The sequence below is a fragment of the Cheilinus undulatus genome, linkage group 3 (assembly GCF_018320785.1).
Source record: "Cheilinus undulatus linkage group 3, ASM1832078v1, whole genome shotgun sequence".
NCBI lineage: Eukaryota > Metazoa > Chordata > Actinopteri > Labriformes > Labridae > Cheilinus > Cheilinus undulatus.
This window is the reverse complement of record NC_054867.1, coordinates 44,258,419-44,280,249: the sequence shown is the minus strand read 5'-3', so window position 1 is coordinate 44,280,249 and position 21,831 is coordinate 44,258,419. Positions and strand designations below refer to the sequence as shown.

Genomic DNA, 21,831 nt, shown 5'->3' with positions numbered 1-21,831 from the left:
ATTTCAAAATGCAACAAAAAGGGTGGGATGAATCGTGATTAACTACAGAAATTCTGAGATTAATCCCAATCAAAAATTTTAATCTTTGGTGGCCCTTTGCAGGGAAATGCTGTAGTGGCTTAACCACCTAGCAGACATGCTTGAGAAATTTTTCTTTTTTTTTTTCTTTTTTTTTTTTAAACATAATGAACTAATTGTTGACCTTAATTGACCGTGATTACTGTGTTTAATCTTGACAGCCCTACTTGCTGATATTTCACCACAAGAGAATAAATAAAACCTGACAAAACAATATGTGAGTCTAGACCTGGGGTGCCCAAATTCTTTTCAGTGAAGGGCCAAAAATGAATCGGGGTGGAGGGTCGCGGGCCAAAGCTAAACATTCATTTTGCAGTGCATGAAATTAAATATTCCTATAGCATAATTGTGCAAAATAATTACTCATACAAAGTAATTTTGAAAATGGTTAACACTATTCTTTATTGTGTTTCACAGCATGAAATTACTCAACAGCGCCACCCTACCCCCAATGTAACACAATGTTAATTTGTGGTCAGCAGAGGAAAGGCAACAATAAATAAATATTGAAAGAAATATTTAGACTGCTGGCTGTGGGAAATTAATAATAATTGGAAAAAAAATTTGAACATGGGCAGCGGGCCAAAAATAATAGCTCGTGGGCCACAGTTGGTCTGCGGGCCCCAAATTGGACAGCCCTGGTCTAGCCACTGGTGGTGGTGATGGTAATGGAGGTGGCTGGAGTGGGGGAGGGTTGCTGCAGTTGCACTGAAACAACTGACTGTGGAGGAGAGAAGACAAATTATATATTTATCATCTCTCATGTCATGCATGAGTTAACATATTCATTAATAGAAGGAGAATCCCACAGGTGACACATTTAACCAAACGAGGGTTTGTGGACTGTATTTTGTTGCATTCGTTTTTAATTATGGGCTGTTGTTATTTAAAGGAGTGTTTTTAAAAGCAAAAAATAGTATAACTGTGGACCTTCTGCTGTGAGTGGGAGCATCTTTTGGAACCCCCCGTCTACAGGCTTGCAAAGCCATTTGAATGATCAAATTTAAAACTCCTGCACATGCACGTCTACCTTGCAAATACAAATTTACAGTCAGCAATTTAGTACATGATCCTCTTGAGGCAGTTTGTTTAACACGGTGAAGATGAACACATTACTCTCCTGCACAATGCTCTCTTCAAATAGATGTACTAAGGGTTTTCTTTATGGAGAAAATAAATTTAAACGTGTGATGTGTATTGCTTTGCTAAATTTAATAGATACACTTCTCCCAGTTATGAATCAGTAAGTTAGTTTTCATCAGGGGTTTGAAATTTTCTCAGAGCAGGATCTAATTTAGACAGGAAGTCTCTCGCTCCCTGACCCTATTGCAACGTGTCAGCATCCAGGGAGTGAGAGAAGTAGTGCTGAGACCCATTATGGCTCCCATAGCCCACAGGTTAAAGCTGAACCACTAAGACACAGGCAGTGTAAAAGCTCAAAATCACAGAGATACCAGCCATAAGAGACGTTAGGTTTTGCTGATTGAGTTTGTATTTGTTGATCACTGAATTCTGGCTCTTCATTGTTATTAATATGGAGATAGAAACATCTAAATGTGCTCATACTGACAGTTTAAAGCCTTTGACTTTAAAAGGTCTGCAGGTGTAGTTTATCTAATGCAACACTAGAGGACACCACACTCAAAGAGCCACACTTATCTGTGGCTCTTCAGATCTCTTTTACCACAAACTTTAAACCACTCTTACTTGTTGAACTGCCAGATACTGAGGATGTGTAATATTGGGTAAACATTATTCTTTATGTATCTCTGATCAGCATTGGTTGCATTAATATGATGTATAAGGGGTCATGGTGGTGGAAAAGGTGTTTTTATTGTGAGGATCATTAAGAAATAAACCTTTGAATTATTTGATCTGTGCCCGTCTTTCCACACTTTCAGTTTCTCAAAGTAAAAGAAATCCTCATTTCACCAGTTGATCTTCTTGCTCCTAAAATAACCGGAGCGAGATGGAGCACTGAGGCTAATTTTGTCAGCCTCTCTGTGAACCCATGTGTCTCTGTAACCTGGATATGTCTGGCATGCCGCCCTGTATCACTATGCCAGTAACTCATAAGTCCAGATAGTGACAAGATCTGTATTATAGACTGGTATTAGTAGGATGGAAGTCCAATCATACTGGGATTTGCTCTTGGGTCAGTATGAGCCAAATGATTAGAGCTGCTGTGTCCAGATTCCCACTGGTCTGCAGCCAGACAGACTACAGCAACACATCAAGAATAATTGCCAAGTAAGGTGAAAAAGGCATTCCTCTTGGCAGTAATGTTCATACCAAAGAGTTAGAAACACTCAAATATTTTAAATTTTCTTGTTCAAATTAAAAGTGCATGAGCACTGTGTCCATATACCAAGTTAAAGCAAGGGTTGATATTCCCAATTTTAGGCAGTTTTTCAATCTGTTTTAGTTTTCTCAACAACAAAATATTTTTGAGCACTTCTAGAGATCTTAGTTACAAAGAAGAAATAATTGACTTAATAAATACATCACAAATATAATGATAAAACCAAACTCATGATGTTTTCAAACTCACATTTCTTCTATTATGTCTCAGAATGATGTGATTGAGTCTGTATCTTCTTATAAATACCTGGGTGTCTTGTAAAGAAGTTAAAAGTTGTGGATGGGTTTTTTATTTCACAAATGAAACTTTTATTGCTTTAACTGCAAAGAAAGACTTGTTGCTGTTACTTTCATTGATCGCTGTGATGTATTTAAAAATGCATGCATCTTCTCAATGCCATCATTGGCATATCCTTATTTGTAAGGCTATAATCAATCTGCTTCCCTTATACTTTTTTGATTTTATTCATGTGAAAAGTGTTGGGTTACAGTCTTCACTTTGTGACTTAGTCACAAGACTTACTTTTGCTCTCTGTTCTCAAAGTCTGTCTTGGAATGAGGCAAAGGAATTGCATTCAGGATTGCTGGTCTTGCAGCCTGCTACATGAGACTCTTGGTCTTGGGTAGTTGGTCTCTAAATCTTTTGAAAACCAGGTTGAAGACACTGGAAGATGACGCTTCGAGTTGAGGATGTTTTGACTGATGATTTTGAGCTGCTGCCTGTCTTGGCTATGACACTCTTGTAAATGAGACTCTTGATCTTAGTGAGGTTTTCCTGCTTAAATAGAATAAATATTAAAAGGTAAAAATAGTAATGATAATACTGACTTATTTCTGGAAATCCCAAACCATTTCCCCCCAAATTTTAGCACCAAATAGAAACTTTTACACTCCCTCTCTTGACATTATAATATAAAGAACACACAGCATTGAAAAAGCAAAACCAGAAATTAAATAATTTATTGATATAAACACTTGATGTTACTTGGAGTTCTCCTATGAGGAACAGTAAATACATGTCATGAATTTCTAGTCAAACTGAGGAGATGATACACTGGTGAGGAGCAATATCTGGAACATTCGATAATTTAGTAACGGACAGAATCGTTTGGGAAAAAGCTGATTGTTTGGACATGGATATGGACTTAATAATCATCATGTGTGGTGAATGATAAAGGCAAAAAGCGACAACAATTGTTCATCATAACACAGGGTAACACTCAGCAAGAGGTCACAGGCAACAACGCTTTGGTAGTGTCGACACCAGCCATATATACATGTTCTTCCAGGAATCCAGCATCTTCCTGCAGAGACAAAGACAGAGGATTCAATCCCGAGCAGGAAGTTGTAATGTGACAGCAGCTGTGGTCACATAAGTTCTAAAAATTACACAAAAATGTTTAATATAGGTAGAATAATAACCAACAAATCAGACAGTAAAATATGCAAAAAGTGGCCTGTTGGATAAAAAACATGATTCAAACTGTAAAGTCTTTTTTTGTCTTTGTGTAGGACAGATTTAGAAACACTAAAAGGGTCACGTACCTTATGCTGCTAAGGCCTCATTCCTTCTGCTCCTAATTTGGGATTGCAACAGATGAACAAAACAACAACAGGTGTTAAAGAAGGAAATCAGTTGAAGATAAGGCAGGAATCACAAAAAAGTGTTGCATAAAAAGAGCATTTAGCACAGTTTTTCCTGATAAGTACTTCTGTTAAAATGAGCTTTTATGCAGTGTCTAAATGTGTCATAAAAGCACAAAATCAAATAGATTAAAGCTCTTAAATGTGGGTTATCTTTGCAGGAGGAGCTCGCTTGTAAAATTCAGTTTCTGTGTGTGCTCACAGAGGCCTCTTCTCCTGCGGCTGCTGAGTCAAGGAAATGTGATTTAGTCACCTACGCGAGCCCAGCAGGAGCCATCGCAGATTTAATTTATGGGTGCTACCTCTTGGACTGTTTTAGTGGCAGAGGCCACCTTTTCCAAGTTTAGTACCCTCCATGTATGGAGGCAGAAGTCATCTTGGGACTCATTTAGACTCAACTAATCCAATATATCCTGTCTGATTGCTGGAAAAATGAGCTCCAAATAATAACATATTTGGACTTTGTTGATTTGAATGTTTTTAGAGGTTTGTAGGGTTAGTAGACAGTTCAACTTATCAGTTTGTCTTTAGTTTATTTAAGAAAAAGAGGAATACTGAGTTACTGACCTGTGAGAATGTGAATGTTGACCTATTTCTTGTCTGCATCTGGAATTACAGCCTCTGTTGATGTAAGAGACACATTGTTAGCTTTCAGAAAGTTAAAAATCAATAAAATAAACTGCTAAAAGCTGTTTTAAAGAAGAAATCCTGACTTACGTTTGACCTCCAGCTTGCAGCTGACAGTTGCCTCTCCGTGATCGTTAATGGCTTTGCAGGAGTACACACCTCCGTCAAAGTTACCAGGCTTACGGATCTCCAGAGAGCAGATACCCTGGACGCAGATCTGCCTGAACTTGGGGTCCTCTCCAATAATCATCTGGTTCTTCATCCACTGAACCTTGGGCTGTTGAGAGAGTGGGCAAGTGGTATTAAAACAACTGATCTTTTAAACGTAATCTGACAAATAAACAAGTTGTGGAGGTGTTTCTATTTCTGTTTGTGCGTCTTGGCAGAAAGAAGCCTTTTGATTGAAGTGGACAAACAGCACACGGCCACTTTGGGACTTTTAATGGCACTGACACGTCGTGGACCTCCTGGGGCCTCACTGGGAATGTTACACATGTGAACCAGCTTCCCCGCTGACCTGTCACCCTTCTGGCCTCGTCTCCTCCTGCCCCGCTTCAAACGCAAAGAATACCACCTCCATCTCTCTCATCAAGACCATCTAAGCTCCTGTGCTCTGTTGTGACACAGTGGGATTATGAGCTCAAACAGGAGGTGAGAAGTTCAGACAGCAGGCTAACAAGGCCAGGACAAGATCTCACACATGCTCTGTTCAGAGCCAAGCTGCTGACAAGTCATTCTGACCAGTGGTATCAAAGGGATTATGGTTTAATGTGGCAAACACTGAATTCAAAGCTGAGCAGTAGAGGTGTTTAAAAGTGCTTTAACTTCATAAATAAATGTTATAAATTAAGGCCTTCTAGAATTATTAAAACGTTTTCTTGGTGCTGTTAGTTTGTAAAAAAAAGAAAGGAGCATTACTTTGCTCTGCTGACTATCTAAAGCTGTTTTATTACCTTTGGGAAGCCTCTGACGGAGCACAGCAGCTTGGTGCTGTAGCCGACGGTGGTGGATCTGTCGCTCAGAGAGGTGGTGAACTTGGGCGCCTCAGTGAAGTCGTGTTCCTTGTAATCAGGAGGTTTGTAGTCAATACCTGCAGGATGGTGGAAAAACATGCTTCACCATGAAACCCATTATACATACAAACTGTAGAACAATGAAGGCTGTTTAAGGCCTCTAGTTTACCGAAATGATATTTGGGATACTGTTTTTGTTTTGTTTGGGATAATTTTTGGGCTTTTGAGCCCTTATTTTATAGAGTGACAGGAAATATTGTCAGAGATTTTAAGGGATGACATGCACCAAACAGCATCAGGACTGGAGTCTAACTTTTGACATTTGCAGCATGGGCTATGGGGCGCCTGCTCTACCAATTAAACTAAACCAGCAGCAAACATTTGGGATTTTCTGACAAAGTCATCTGCAAAATGTCATGAAGAATCGCATCTTCCATCTGCTGGCTTTCTACATTTCAATGCAAGTTTGCTTTTCCACACAGAGCATTTAACATCCTGTTTGGATAAAAACCTGCTTCCATTTTGAGAGAAAATGCAGAACTTCTGGTAGAAGTAATGACTCAATCTTAAACACAATGAAAGAACTTAGTATGGAAAGAAAAGTGAATCAAAGTATCTAAAGGAAATGGTGAAAATGTAAATGTTTGACATCACAACTCGCAGATGACTTTGGATTGTCCATCTGAGCTGTCTTCAAGATTTTAAAGTGAAATGAGACATTCAAAGACACAGCAGTGTCCTTAGTTTCCATCACTGTAGGAGCAGGAAGACGCTTGATGCGTAGAATCCAGATGCTGCCCTGCTATGGTGGCTTAACTACACCTAAAACAATAAACTAGCATGTGATTAATACAATTTTAAAACTCTGTTCTTCAATTTCAGACCTTAAAACATAATCTACTACCCAGAACAAAAAGACTGAAATTTAAGTGGTACTGGCTGAGCTGGTAGAGAAAGCGAGCCATGCACAGAGGCTGCAGTCCTCATCACCCTGGCTGCAGGTTTAAGTCCCAATCCTGATGCTGTTTGGTGCATATCATCCCACATCCACTTCCCCCACATCCACTTCCCCCACATCCCCAAAAATGATAAAAAAAAAGAGAACAAGAAAGTAACCTGTCTTCAGGATCTTGGCCTCCTCCTTTGCAATAGTGCAGCTCTCGCTTATTCCACACTTGTTCTCAGAGAACACCCTGAACTTGTAGGTGTTGCCCATGATGAGGTCAGAGATGGTGGCGTTCAGTCTGTGGTAATGCTCCAGCACAGTGAACCAATCCTGTGGACACAAAAATGCACACACAAGGTCAAAAAAGTTTAACTTTAGGATGCTGAACAAGTAAAATTACAAAGTATTATCTATAGGAAGTCTACAACAGTGTGAGTTGGATGAAGTATTTTGGTAAATGGACTTTCTAGTCATCAGACCACTCAAAGTGCTTCTTACACCACAGGTCGCATTATCATTCACACACTCAATGGTGAAAGCTGCTATTTAAAGTGTCCATGAGTGTTAACTTACACCCATTTATCTCATCTGTGTGTCTCTATGTGTCTTGCCTAGCGACACATCAACATGTGACTACAGGAGCTGGAGCTCCAACCCAAGACCTTCTGTTTGCAAAATGACCAACTCTGCCGACTAAACCACAGTTGCCCCTTTATGAACAGAGACACCTCTGAACACCTGCAAGTCTTGATGAGTCTGCTGGAAAATGCTGGGTTGCTCTGTCCAGGTGGGGAGTCTTTTCCCCCAGTGAAGGAGTTCAAATATTTCTGGGTCTTGTCCACAGCCTGAATAGTGCAGCTTCAGCAGTACTACAGTTGATGCTAAGACAAAAGGCAAAGCTTTCAATCCACCTCAGTGTAGACCAAGAACTGTCTGAGGGGATTACATTCCCCGTCTGTCCTGAAATCAGTTACGAATCCCAGAGGTAGAGCTGGAATAAGTCACTGATGAGAGGGATATCTGGGTTGATTTATGTAGCCTGCAGCTACCACAACCCAGCCCAGGGAAATGGATGAAAATGAATGGATTGATATATGGATCGACAATTTAAACAGTGCAAAAAATAGGATGGAAAATAATTAAAGAAGACAAGTAGGATTAACATATATTCTTATTCACTAATATCCATCCTTGGTGTCTTTTCTTTTGCCATGAAGTATGAAATATGAACTTTAGGTTGGAATGGTATAGTTAGAATCAAGGTAAACGCCCAGAAAACATCACATCTGCTTGTGCTAAGAAAGGATAGGTGCCCAGTGAAGAAATCCCTGCACCTAGTTAACCCCTTATTATTGGCCCCCACAGAAAAAAGTCAGCACTTCACCAGGGTTGAACCCCCTTAGTTAGTGTTCATTCACTTAGTCCCACTACAACTTCAAAGGTCTGAATGGTGATCTCCAGTGTCCCAGAGTCGCCCTCTTCCATGCTAGTTCTCACCACCCACAATGCAGCTGAAACCATCATACATGATTTTTGATTTTTGTTACTCTGACATTATTTGATTGTGAAAACTTACTCCAGTCTTCTTGTCAGCCTTCTGGATTGTGTATCCTGTGATTTCGGTGTTTCCATTGTCGTTTGGTGCGGTCCACTCCAGAGCCACGTTGAAGCCCCAGACGTCTGCTACCTTCACACTGGCAGGAGGTCCGGGCAGCTCTGTGAACAACCAGGGGATGATTATTTAACAACTATTACTGTTTAATTATCACACCTCCAGTCACAATAATCCATCAAAACTCTGTTCGTCACCAAAGTTAGAATACTTTAGGGATTGTAATAAGGATTCACTTTTATTTGTTTTAAACCCACTGTATGACCCACAGTACAAACAGGTGTGGGGAATCATGGGAGGGAATCCCTGCTATGCAACCCCTCCCTACCCACAAACTCTGAAGATCACTTGGGGAGCTTTGGTGACGGAACGCAATGCCTTAAAAAGAAAGAAATAGTAAACACTTGTCACATGTACACAATTAAATTCGTACAGCTGGGAGGCTCGGGAGTTACACCGTACACAATTAGGATAAAAAAATGGCAACATATGTTTAAACAAACTTGACCTTCCACTGACTAATGGAGTGTCACTGTGGGTAAAATATCACCAGGAAAGGGGAATTAGAAGGTTGGTTCATTAAACAAGGTGAGACATGTCTTAAGTAGGGGTCTGAGGATCTTTCCCCAAGAAAAATTGAGCATTCAACAATTAATTACATTCAGTGTGGTGATTTTTAAGCAACAGTTAGTGGTTTGAATCAGTAATGTCACGGAAAACACAGGTATTAAAAAAATCAGCTACTTCTTGCATGAAGTATCGTATCATATTTTTGCTAAATTTGATGCCATTTTTCTGATTTTTTATTTTCCAGAGAATTGTGTTTACTGCTTTAAAAAGTAAATGAGCAGACTTTCAATGAGTGATTCCATCACAATAAGGAGACTTGTTCTATGTTTAGGTACCAAAGAGATATCAAAATCTAAATTTAATTTATTTTAAGTTGAAATAGTGCTTAAATAAATTTAAAATTTACAAGGAAAGCAAGTCACAGCTAGTTGGTGAAACTATGTTATTATGTGGACAGCAGGACTTCAGAAGCCGTCAGTACTACTCAGATGTCTGGCTGTCAGCTGGCACTTATGGAGAACCCTGATAAAAACACAATTAAATAATAATAATAATAATGATAATAATGATTAAAAACAAACAAACAAAAAAAATAACGATACCAATTTAAACACAGAGAACCCGTTTTTGGGAGTACATTTACAATACAAAACCTTTCCTTTGTGTTAAGTATTGATATTTTGATTTCCATTTCATCTTAGTTTAGTTTTCAGTGCTGCTTGGTTAGTGCAGATTTTTTAATTCTACTACTTTTAATGTTGATTTAGTCTTTCTTAAGTGTGAGATACTTGGCTGACAGTTTAGCTTAGATGGTGGGGCAGGGGCTATCTCTTCTGCAAATAATCTTTAAAAAGTATGGGATACTTGTCACTGTCAGAAGGTCAGAAAAAAATCCAGGACTAGAAAATACTAAATACAGTATGTAACATTCAAATTCAAAAGATAAATAACCACGCACACAAGACAAATAATGGCATTTGTAGTAGTTGTGAAAAAAACTGACAAACACATTGAAGAGTAACTAAAACCCAGGTTTGGCTGAGGTGCATCTCTCCTGCAAACTGAAAAAAAAAAAAGGAGCAGGGATAATGGTTTGCTTCAGTGGATCTCGAAACTTGGAAATCCTGAGATGCCAGTCAGATAAGTCATCTTAATGAGCCCTTCAGTTTCAATTCTGACTCAGAAACTTGAAGAAACTTCAGTTTTATAAGTTACAAATTGAAGTAACTGGAGCATAACAAACCCGGGTGTGATGTCACAGAGCTCAACAGTGACCGCCCACTTTTTCAGCAGTGCTGGTTACAGAAGTGAAATTCCCCATTCACATCCCTCATAGAATTCCGTAAAATCTCTATTATCCAATGCTTTTAATGCATGGACCAAGCTAACCAGCTCCCTTAGTGCAAAAACGTTAGAAAACTGAGAAAAAGGCAAAGGTACAAGACTGCATACATGCTTCTTTACAAGGGGGGAGGAACTACGTATCCCACAATCCATTGCGATTCATTTTATTTGTCAATAGAAAGCTTTTCAAGCCTTCAAACCCTAGAATTATCTTTTTCTACACTTAACATGTCATAGTTTGAGCATTAATTACATCATACTACGGCGGCATATATTATCTTCATCAAAGGTCAACAGTTTGCAGTCTTAGTGGACATTTCCATGGTAACCAGAGAGGCGTTGCTGTGACACTCAAGGATTGTGGGAACTGTAGTATTTTTGGCTGGGATCATGAATAAACTATGTTTTCCTTAAAACAAGATTGATATCTTGCAAACTTTTGTCTACTACAGGAGCATAGATCATAATTTTACACTCAGTCGCTTGCGGTGAGTCTGACTTGGATATGTCTGATAATATGGCTCAGAATCAAATCTCCTATGTAGAAAATGAATGGGATTTTTACTTCTGGAACCACAGTGTTGAGCCATATTCCCAGCGCCAACATCCGACTTCTGAAGTAAACAGAATGCAGCATAAGACACACCCACTCACTCCTTCAGATCGTCCCCATCCACTGCAACATCATACACTGTGTGCTGGATAAACAGATTTAAATATTAGACATATTTTTATAACCATCCAAGATATTATCAGAGTCAACCTGAGAGTAAAACAATAGTATAGCATCCTGAAGCAGATACAAGCTTGTATTTTAGCAACCTTGTTTTAATAAAAACATGGTTTATTCACCATCTCTAGGAAAAGAACTACGCTACCCACAATCCTTGAGTGTCACAGCTATATCAGCAATTGGTAGAACCCACTGTTACCTGTGGATTTCTGCTGTCAGCTGCTTTTAGTGAGGATAACGGTCAAATTATCCCTCTGGGGACAAATACTTGAACCACATACATCACATGCCACCGGATCAGCCAATAGAAGAATTCCTTTTCAGTAGCTAGGTTTCAACCTGTACAGGGCAGTCACTATGCATATTTCTAACATAAAATGTAGAATTTAAATAATTTGTCCTCAAATTTCAAGATTCTTACCCCAACTGATCATGCAAAGTTTAACAGCTCAAAATACTCTTATTCCTCATCAGTCATATTCCTATTTGAAATAACGCTGAACATTTTACTCACCAACAATCTGCAGGGTGAGCTGAGCCTTGTCCTCAAAGTCGTCTACCTTCACACAAATCTCGTAAACACCGGAGTCTTCCCTTTCAGCTGCGCGGATGAACAGGATGCTGTCTCTGTCGGTGCTGCGGATGTTCACCCTCTTTGTGTCCAGGGCCCCACCGTTCTTTGTCCAGGAGACCACAGGTTTGGGTTTGCCCTGAAGAAAACAAATCATATAGTGAGTTCTGAAGGAGATGTGTAGTTTTATTTTTCAATAAAAAGACAGTTTTTTTAGGCTCACGGTGAAGGGGATGGTCAGGTTGATCTTATCTCCAACATTGGCAACATATCTCTGCCTGAGGAAACGGGGCAGGCGGACCTTGGGACGATCTGAGGAGAAAAACAGTTAAAGGAAACACACGTCAACAATCGTACATCGGTTAATCGACAGGAGATTAGTGACTGAAAGATGCAGTCTGGAAAACAAAGGATCCCTACAGAGACTCCTGGTGCGAGACAAATGGTCATTATTTCTTTGACCAACAAATCTGAGGGAAATCAATGAGCAGGTCAAGCTGAACTAAACCCATTTAAGTCAGAGAAGTTTTTCAGGTCCCACCAGGCTTTGTTTCTGATTTAACTGGCCATGCTGTATTTTCTTCCCTTTCCTCCATGTTTCTTCATGTTGTTTGTTGTTGGTGGTGACTGTGTCCCAGTTTGATTGTTTTTTTTTTGTCCACGACAGTAGCCAGGTATTTGTACTGGCTCTATTTCCCACAGTCTGTCCATGAATCATTAAAGGAGAAATGTGGGATTCTTCCTAAAATCTGAAGTCATTTCTCTTAGTCTTTAAAAAGGATGTCTCACACCATTCAATAAAATCTGAGTCATCAGACAGAAGCGACACAATACCAGACAGCATGAAAATTAAGAAAACGCGGGACTATCCAATACAAAACGACATATCTGGTCACCCTACAACTACCTGATGTGTGGGATGTAAACTATAAACATGGACACTCGAGGAGGTTACTACAATTTTATTTCTGAGATAAGAACGTAATATTAGCATCAATAATCAATAGCTACATCAGACCAGCTCAGACTGTACCATCTGTTTGTTTCTACAACATCTTCCTCTGTACACACATAACACTCCTGGTGTAACGGTTTATTCAGTGACCGTGTTGACCGGTGACTTCAGTCGACTGTAATACAGCAGCTGCTGAAAACAGGGGTGTTTGGTTTTTCATATTGCATGTCAAATATACTCATCAGAGAGGTAATTAATGAAAAACTAGACTTATTAAAAATTATATTACTGGCAATGGATGGCTATTAGCTGAAAGTCACCATTTACCCAGTCACTTTAAAACTGAAACAACAATGTTCTTTCCATTTTTAGTAAAGGTTTATACGGGGACTTTTGAAACTACTGTATCAATTACCAGCTGATTTGACAGACATGTTTGTCTCTGCACTATGATAATCACACATGGTAAAGATGAGGAGAATCAATGCCTTGGTTTACTAGTTTGTCTGTTAAACTTTCAGTCCTTGGTGTCTCTGCTGCTGTTTTGATTTGGCAATCAATATATACTGTATTTTATATCCATGTCGAACTGATTTTTGAGGCAGAAATGGTGCGATTGCATATGCTAAGAATGAATGGAATGGAAAAGCAAAATTGCTAATTTAAAGGTGAGTTATTTAGATCAATATACAACCACTGCCTCCTCTACTACTGAATAAATAAATCTATGAATAACTATTTAATTTATGTGTCTTACGTGGAGTTATTCAGACACATTAACTGACAAAACAGTCAATATTCCAGAATCTATTACTACTAATCATAGTAGTAATATCAAAAATATTTATAATAATAATAACTTTATTTATATGGCACTTTTAAAAACAGTTTGCTTTACTACCAAAACAAGATTAAATTGCAAAAACCAAAAAATAAGCAAGAAATAATAAAGAAACAAATAAATAAAAATAAAAAAATGGGTAATTAAGACATAGACGCCAATAAAACTAATAAAAATCTGGTAAATATAAAGTGATTTGAGAATATTAAAGTCCACTGTTGGTGTCCATGCTCATTTAACAATCATGTGAATCATTCTACTAAGAGATCCTGGATCAGTGGCATAGCCACCCTCTAATCCTCCCTGTACCTGACAGTAAACCCCCTAAAATGTCCCATAAATTATCATAAAAAGGGGATCACAGATGAGAGTTAGTCACCTTGGGGTTTTAGAGACACTTAAGCCTCAGAAGTTTCTCACCAGGACTCATTAGTAAAAACAGTTTGGTGAGAAGGAACACCTGCTGAGTCCTACAGAGCAACATTTGTCAGGACGCTAAATAAAGCCTGCGTACTGTAGTATATCACCTCCTGCCATGACGCACGACCCCCAGCTTCAGTTTACCCCCACGCACATCCCAATGTATCAAAGATAAATTAAGAAAGAGATGGAAAATGAAAGCAGCTGGGTGGGAAAGTGGAGCATGAATTACTTTACATTGTTTTTACTGCTTTTACTCTATAGCTTTGAGTTTTTAAGCAAAACGTATCTATATTCAAATAATTCTATCCTTATTTAACTGTTTAGGTATATTTAGCCAGCCTTTTATCTTCTCTTTGTGGTGTTTTTCCATCTTCTCCCTCTTGTTTTAATTAAATATTGACCTTACCATCGTATTTTCTTGATTTTTTTTTTTCTTTTTTGCGGGGTTAAGTTTTTCATGCATATCATATATTTCTGCATATTTTGCTTAATTTGTTAAAACCCCTTTGTTAACCTGTGTTAGTTGTGTGTTATTGTTTTCTTAGTGTCTTCTTACTTCATCTGAGAGGATAACACTTAGTAAATTTCCTCCTGTAAAGTCTGTGGCATCTTTGGAGATAAACAGTGAATCTCTACAAGTGTCATGAGATTTGGACGTCACCTTAGACCTTAGATCTATATCTGCCACCCCCCACCCACCAGTACCCACCCACCAACTCCCCTCTGTACGTCTGAGACACACAGGAATGTAACACCCACCCCCAAATGCCTCCTCCGCCTCTCCCCCAGATCACTTGTCGCCATCGATCTTGTGGAAAAGTACCTTGACACCCCCCCAGCAGGGATCACAATGTGAAGCCGACCTCTCCATGGGAAAAAAAATCTGCGTTAATAGCGCTGACATGCCGGCCATTTTTCCAAAAGCTTTGTGGTCATTTTGTCGGAAACCTTTCATAAGTTGATTCAGCCCGCCTGCTATGGCGAATATGGCAGCAGACATGGACGTGACTATTGAAATATTGCCAGTACAGCTTGTATTGAGTGTCCTCCAGCCCCCCCCCCCCCCCCGCTCAGGTCTCCATTACGCATAACGATGATTTGTGAGTACGCCAAAGTGACACCCCTCCTCCTTTTAAAGCCCTCGGGGTGCAATCATCATTTTACAGTGAATCACTTGAGGTATACAGTCTATGATTAACACGGTGATTTGAGCGGCTTTGTTAAGCTGTCTGACTAACTAGCTGGCCGTTATCACAGAGGAGGTTTGTGCTTCAAACCAGAGCGGCGAGGAGGGAGAAGGCCTCAGTTCTACACCGTTAACACGACACAGGAAAAATATTTCTGAGCTGCTTTGGTTTGACTCTTTACAAGTCCAACTTTCCACCTGATAAAACACCTAACAAACCAGGCAAAACCCTGTATTAGTTAAATAAGGATTTAGCTAATCATGTGGCAAGTTTAATAACATAATCCTACTAAGTCTATGGCTGGTTTCTCTGTCTAATCCATAAAATCCTTTGCAAATTTAAATCTACATTTAATTTTGATGAAAAAAAGCACTTTGTTGGAGCTTTTAAGCCTTTTCAAATGAGTATTATTTCTGCCATTTTCCTCCAAAATACCTATAGTACCACCACAGCCAGGAGTCATGAATTATTCATGTTATTATTTTTCAGCTGTGTAATATCACCTGGAAATGTACTCCCCCTTTCACACCAGCACCATGCACACTGTGTGTGTTTTTACCTATAATCTAGCCTGGTCCTTGCACAAGCGAAGGTGAGCATTTGAATACTTAAATAATACTCTTATTGTTGTTATTACTATTGCTCATTTTTGTTAGAATGTATTTAAGTGTTGTTTGCACATCTTACTGTTGTAAAAAACAAATTTCCCCCAGTGGAGGATCAACAAAGGTTTATCTTTTTTGATGGCACAATTAGGCAAAATTTTACAATAATGTGATGCATTTAATCTTTACAATAAGATTTGCAGATAGTAAAACCTTTGTTGTGATGCTGTGCCTGACTCTTATCCTTCAGAATAAAAGCACATCATAGACTTTTGCAATGTTTTTTCCAGGCACATACAACTTAATGAAAATGACTTGAAACCCCCTTTTTGGTCCTGACCCACCAGTAGAGACCCAAGGCTTTTTACCACTGTTTCCCAACCTGTGGTCCTGGCACCCCAAAGGGGGCACCAGGACATGATTAGATCTGCTCATATCAAAAAAAAGTATGATGATAAACAGATGTACTGTCAGCTGATTAAATAACTAATTGAATGGACTAAAGACTTTGTAATGTATGAATATGTCGCTGATTTGAGAAAGACTGCATTACTGTTAGATTTAATAATAGTAATAATGATAACAAAAACACTCAAAAGGACATATTTCTGAACGGCATCAAAACTTTCTACTAGCTTTTTAAACAGGAGAAGTGAAGACCAAGGATAGATACCACTTACTAGTCAATCTAGGATGGTGTTAATCTGTACAATATGGATTTTATTCATAAAATTATAAATTATTTTTCACCCCTGGGATTGTTTAATTGAAGTTAATCAAACATTTTGACAGCAATACTAGATTATTCCTCAGTCTTTTGGTATAAATTGATGTGTTTTTGCCAATTATGTTGTGATTTTATCCATGAAAATAAGTCAAATTAATGTTAATTTTGACTGCTTTGTATTATATTTTATCGGTGTGGATCTTAATTGGGGCTCTCAGCTTATTGTAGATACAAATAACGAGGGTTCCCAAAGAACCACTGCTTTTTATAGCACACAGTAGAGCCTTTTATTGTCATTTTGTACTCATATTATGCATCTAAAATAATCTAATGTTTCTGCATTTAATGTCTCCCTTTCATATTTTTTGGCACACTCTGTTACACACATAAAGGAATTTTTCACAGTTTTCTGCAGGTTCTTGTGCTTAGTGTGTGCAAACTCTTGCCAAAAGTAGTTAAGGTTACCTGTCTGTGATGCATGTTATTTCAAATTTTGCTGCCATTAGACTTCAATTTCCTCGTGTTGGGTGGAGTCTTCAGTTTTTGAGTCTCTTTTTTATGCTAAGAAGTAAAAATGACAAACTAGATTGTATGTATTGTTTGTTCTAAGTGCTCAGTTTCTGAACATGTCTTACCTGCCACCTCCTTCACCAGGACGGCCTCAGGGAGGGCCACAGGGGGGCTGCGGCCTCCAGCGTTCACAGCCACCACACGGATCTTCAGGCGGTCACCAGTGGTCTGGTTCTTGATGATGTAACGGCATGACTTCTGCACATCCTCATTGACTGCCTTCCAGTCATCAGCTGATTAAATAATTATACATAAATATCATAAATTATCATGAATCACAGACATCTTCATATTACTGGGCTGAGTTAAAGAGGAGCAGATCTTATTCATACAGGATTAATATGTGGATAAATAAGTGATAGGAATGAAGTGATTATGTTTGACACTAATTTGTTGTACCAGACACTGAATCGCCCCTCTGTGAGTAATTAGCACACCCTCCTTTGCTAAATCAAGCCAACACGGAGCTGCGGCTGATATTAGCTTAGGCCTGTAAGTCTAAAAGCAGGACCTCCAGCAGGACCACAGCAGCTCCTGAAGTGCCTCTTTCCTTGTAGGGACAAGTAAGGAAGCTCATGATATAACGCCGCTAGTGACACTTCAGGAACAGCTGCAACCCATACAGCTGACCCACATTAAAACAGCAAATTCACATGTTACTGTGTGTCTTTAAAAAGCATTTAAACTTTATAGACACGCAGGTCAGGGAGAGTATAATCACATTTAATGTAAAAACCTCAAATCATCTGCTGCAATAAAAGCTTTAAAATAATTCACAGGTCAGATAACATTTTGTCCAGGTTTATTAATAATCTGACCTCTTTCCTGCACATGCCAGCAGTCAGAGCACCTGGTTGAAGACTAAAGAAGACTTACTTCCGTCCTTTGCCACTTCAATGACGTATCCATCCAGGCCGGTGATTCCGATGACCTCAGGCTGGCTCCAGATGATGGTCACAGAAGTGTCGTTCTTATCCTCAATGAACAGATCCAATGGGGCGCTGGTGGGCTCTGCAAGAGCAAGGAATATATTTGATTTTACAAGCATTCAAAAGAGGCAGAGATGCATAAAGTAGGAGTTGATAAGACGATTTATCAGTCAGAGAAAGACGGTGCAGTTTCGCAACACCCTTTCATTTTTAAAGCTAGCTTTGTCTGTTAATAAAACCATTTTTTAATAAGTAGTTGTTAAGATTCAGACTCATGTTGTGCCTAATCTCACAGTTTAAGCACATAATCTGAATATCTGATACAAAATTAAACTAATTGTTATGTCTACAGTCAGATTTGTCACTTACTTGTGCATATTAAGACTGAAACCAATTTTTAGTTGCTATTAATATACATATGGTTTTACCGTATTTTGTACTATTTACAACTCAAATCTGCTAGAGGATGCTGGCTTGGTTGCATGTCCATAAAACCTAAGGGACACAAAGATTGCACTAAAATTACGAAGTACTGCAAAAGGAATCTCTGTTTATGCAACTTTTTTTGCTCATTTCATTCCAAAAATATCAAAAATCTAGTCTTTTGTGCTTAAAAATCCAAATAAGCATCCGGTAAGTATCCACGCCAATATGTGTTGGCGTATTTTAATATTTTTAGCAAATTAAAGACCTAAATTAAACCATCTTGAGTGCCTAGATCTGGATTATTTTTGCCAGTACTGAGTGACTTTAAATTTTAAATCCCTTTAATGAAGTGCTTGTTTTTTTCTCATTAAGCATGGAGTTATAGTGCATTTATCAAAGTACAAAAATATTCAAAGAAAGAAAAAAGACTGGAAAAAATCTAAAAATTAAAAGATGTGTGCATGCGACAAAAAACAATAGTCAAACTATGAAAGAGTATCTGAAATCAGTGCTTACAAAATAAACCAATGAATTATCTTGTTCTTGATTATTAACCGTATGAAAAAATTACAAAAACTTGGATAAAAAGTATAAGAAGCAATAAAAAAAGAATTCAATTTTAATGCAGAATTCCTCTGATTTCCATTTTGGATATGTGGTTACCTTTGGGTGGAGGAGGTGGAGGCGTGGGCGCTTTAGGCTCTTCTGGTGCGGCTTCAGCAGCTTCAGCTGGTGTTAAAGGCATTTATGGCATTATTATTTTTTGCAGCAGGTAATGAGAATGATGTACCTCACATCTCTCTGCCTCCCTTTACAGGGGGATTGTACTTTTAACCGTACATGAGTGATTTTTATCCAATTTGTATCAAATTGAATAAATATTTAGTAAATGAAAGAGAGAGGAGCGAGCAGGAACATGTTCTGGTTTGCAGGTTGGTTTACCATCAGCAGGAGGTGCTTCGCCCTCAGCAGCAGGAGCAGCGTCTTCTGCGGCAGGAGCGGCAGCAGCTATTGTTGGATGTTAGATATTAACCATTAGTGCATGAAGCAGACTGGACATGTTTAAAGAGTTATCAGTCACGCTTGTGATGAGGCTGTTTGCAAAGGTGTCAGTAAAAAGCGTTAGCTTTACCTTTACAGCAATAAATGTGTAAATACTCTAGCAATATCTATCATAGCTCATGTCTTTTTCTTTTACCATCAGCGGGCGCCTCTGCAGGGGCCTCGGCAGGGGCCTCAGCAGGAGCAGCCGGCGTTTCTTCTGCAGCTGGAGCGGCGGCTGATATTAAATGTTAGAAGATATTAGCATCAGATAATTAAGGTTGAAGGATAATTACATATTAGTAGCTTGAGTTAGCCTTACGGTTGAGGGTTAAAGATGTCATAAAAAGCTTATACAAGATGTTAGCCTTACTGTGAAGGTTAGAGGTATAATAATAAAGCTTAAATAAGAAGACTGGTTTTCCTGTCATGTTATTTTTACCATCAGCGGGGGCCTCAGCAGCAGGAGCAGGGGCTTCTTCTGCAGCAGGAGCGGCTGATATTGAATGTTAGCAGATATTAGCATCACATAATACATGTTAGAAGATGATTAAACATTAGTAGGTTGAGTTAGCCTTCCTGTTGAAGGTTAAAAATGTATTAATAATGCTTAAATAAGATCTCTGGTGTTTCTCTATGCTATTTTTACCGTCAGCAGGGGCCTCAGCAGGAGCAGCTGGTGCTTCTTCTGCAGCGGGAGCAGCTGATATTAAATGTTAGGAGATATTAGAATAAGATGTTAGTATAATTAGCCCTACTATAGGAGGAGGAACGTTCAAGATATAAGACTTATAAGATGTCTGCTATGCCACAATTTATTTTTACCATCAGCAGGAGCCTCTACGGCAGCTGGTGTTTCTTCTGCAGCCGGAGCAGCAGCTGATTACAAGTTAGGAGATGTTAGATGAGGTTTAGGTGCAATTTAACATACTATAGGTGCTAGATGTTTAAAGATATAGAATATAGAAGATATCTGTTAGTCCACACTGTATTTTTACCATCAGCGGGGGCCTCAACAGCAGCTGGTGCTTCATCTGTAGCAGGCGTTGCAGCTGATATAAGGGGTTAGGAGATATTAGTGTGGTTAGCTTTAACTGTAGAGAGGTCAGGTTTATATAGTGCTTATATAAGATCCTCTGTTAATCCACCGATAGTCTGTTTTACCATCAGCGGGGGCCTCAGCAGCAGCAGCTGGGGTTTCCTCTGGAGCAGGTGCTGCAGCTGATATTAGAGGTTAAAGAGATGAGTAAAGACATATAACATCTTAAAAATATCAAAGAATATTTCCAAGATGTTATGAAAGAGGTTAAATCTTTAAAAAATAAGGAAGAAGAGCAGAAACAGGTGAGTTATTTGGAGACTTGGGGACTCCTCTGAGGGAGGGGTGTCCTACCATCAGCGGCTGGCTGATCTGCAGCTTCAACAGGAGCAGCTTCAGCAGGAGCAGCTGATGTAGATATTAGATGTTAGAACAATGCAGAAACAAGAAAAAGAACAGTAGGAATCATGTTAAATATTAGAGAAAGTAAAGAAATATTTGGAGAAAAGACGTGTTGTTAATGTGCGTTATACTCCAGCTGTAAGCAGATTTTTTGTTTTAATTTGGAGGATTATCAATGACTTATTGAGATGGGATGAAGCTCACTGAAGTATAAAAGCGCATATTAACACCCACTATGTCAGTTAGCGCTACAAGTACTGCTATAAGAAGGCAATGCGCAGAAGGAATGCGCAGAAAGCGTCTAAGTTTGACTCGCAGTAACTTTAGCATTACAGCAGTCAGAGAATTACAGAGTCCAAGCAGGCGATTTATGCTGTAAACGTGCAGTTTCCGTGATATATCGAGGGCTACTGTACCGTATCCAAAGCACCTTCACACCGAGCGCACACAAGCGCTCGTGCGTAAAGGTTACCATGTGCTTACCGTAACATCAACCGGCTACTTCAGCTCTAATTAAAAGGTTAAATAACTAATTTCAAGGCTCATCCACTTTGAAATAATACACAAGTGGACTTTATACGATATAAATGACGTTTTATCATGGCTGTCACGCCATTGCGTGTGGTGCATTACCATCTGCGGGTGGAGGGGTGGGGGGTTTGGGCTCCTCAGCGGGGGCTTCGGCAGGCGCCGCCTCAGCAGGTGCAGCCTCGGCCTCAGCGGGGGCAGCCTCTGGTGCGGGCTCGGGAGCGGGTTCAGGAGCAGGTTCGGGCTCTGGAGCCTTCTCCTCCTTCTTGGCTGGTTCTTTTTTAGCCGCCTTCTTGATGGGGGCAGGCTTGGACGGCATCTTGGAGGTTTCAGCTAATTCCCAACTCGGTTAAGTCCGTAAAAACTATATCCAATGCCGTTGGTTTTGCGGGGGTGACAGGCTTATATAGGGCTCAGGAGGTTCAAGGCCCGCCCACTAATGAAATCCAAGTAACAGCTACTGGGCAACCATGTAAGAGCCAGACCACCGTGTCTGTTTATCTCACTCAACAACGCACTGAACATCATCAAAGATTCAGTAACACAAACTTCGGCCTAAATAGCTACCTACCGATTAAATTACAAAACATAATGCTGCCATGATGTTTCACTTAAACCACTGCTCTCCATAACTCCATGTGGTATACAGGGGCAGCTTT

General features: G+C 39.3%; 1 protein-coding gene across 2 annotated transcripts; it reads right to left on the bottom strand.

Annotated features, from left to right (window-relative positions):
* Positions 1–3,383: 3,383 nt before the first annotated feature.
* Positions 3,384–21,546, bottom strand: mybphb (myosin binding protein Hb). 2 transcript variants are annotated; one of them, XM_041816329.1, is made up of 13 exons: positions 21,278–21,546; positions 18,826–18,891; positions 17,684–17,818; positions 16,873–17,040; positions 11,723–11,811; positions 11,443–11,638; positions 8,246–8,385; positions 6,840–6,999; positions 5,664–5,800; positions 4,801–4,987; positions 4,651–4,704; positions 3,985–4,016; positions 3,384–3,743 (listed from the first exon to the last, which is right to left on the bottom strand). In XM_041816329.1, exons 1-11 carry the CDS (start codon positions 21,489–21,491, stop codon positions 4,673–4,675), a joined length of 1,524 nt encoding a protein of 507 aa, XP_041672263.1. In that variant the 5' UTR covers positions 21,492–21,546; the 3' UTR covers positions 3,384–3,743; positions 3,985–4,016; positions 4,651–4,672. The 2 variants fall into 2 exon arrangements, with proteins under 2 accessions (XP_041672263.1, XP_041672271.1); XM_041816337.1 differs by lacking the exon at positions 18,826–18,891.
* Positions 21,547–21,831: the final 285 nt, after the last annotated feature.

What these genes read in the sequence shown, in the direction of transcription:
- mybphb (XM_041816329.1), bottom strand. Translation starts at nt 21,491, where the DNA reads ATGCCGTCCAAGCCTGCCCCCATCAAGAAGGCGGCTAAAAAAGAACCA. An exon ending in TCCACCTCCTCCACCCAAAG is followed by an intron (nt 17,819 to 18,825) that starts GTAACCACATAT and finishes TTGCTCTTGCAG; the next exon opens with AGCCCACCAGCGCCCCATTG. An exon ending in GCTCACCCTGCAGATTGTTG is followed by an intron (nt 8,386 to 11,442) that starts GTGAGTAAAATG and finishes GGTTGTTCACAG; the next exon opens with AGCTGCCCGGACCTCCTGCC.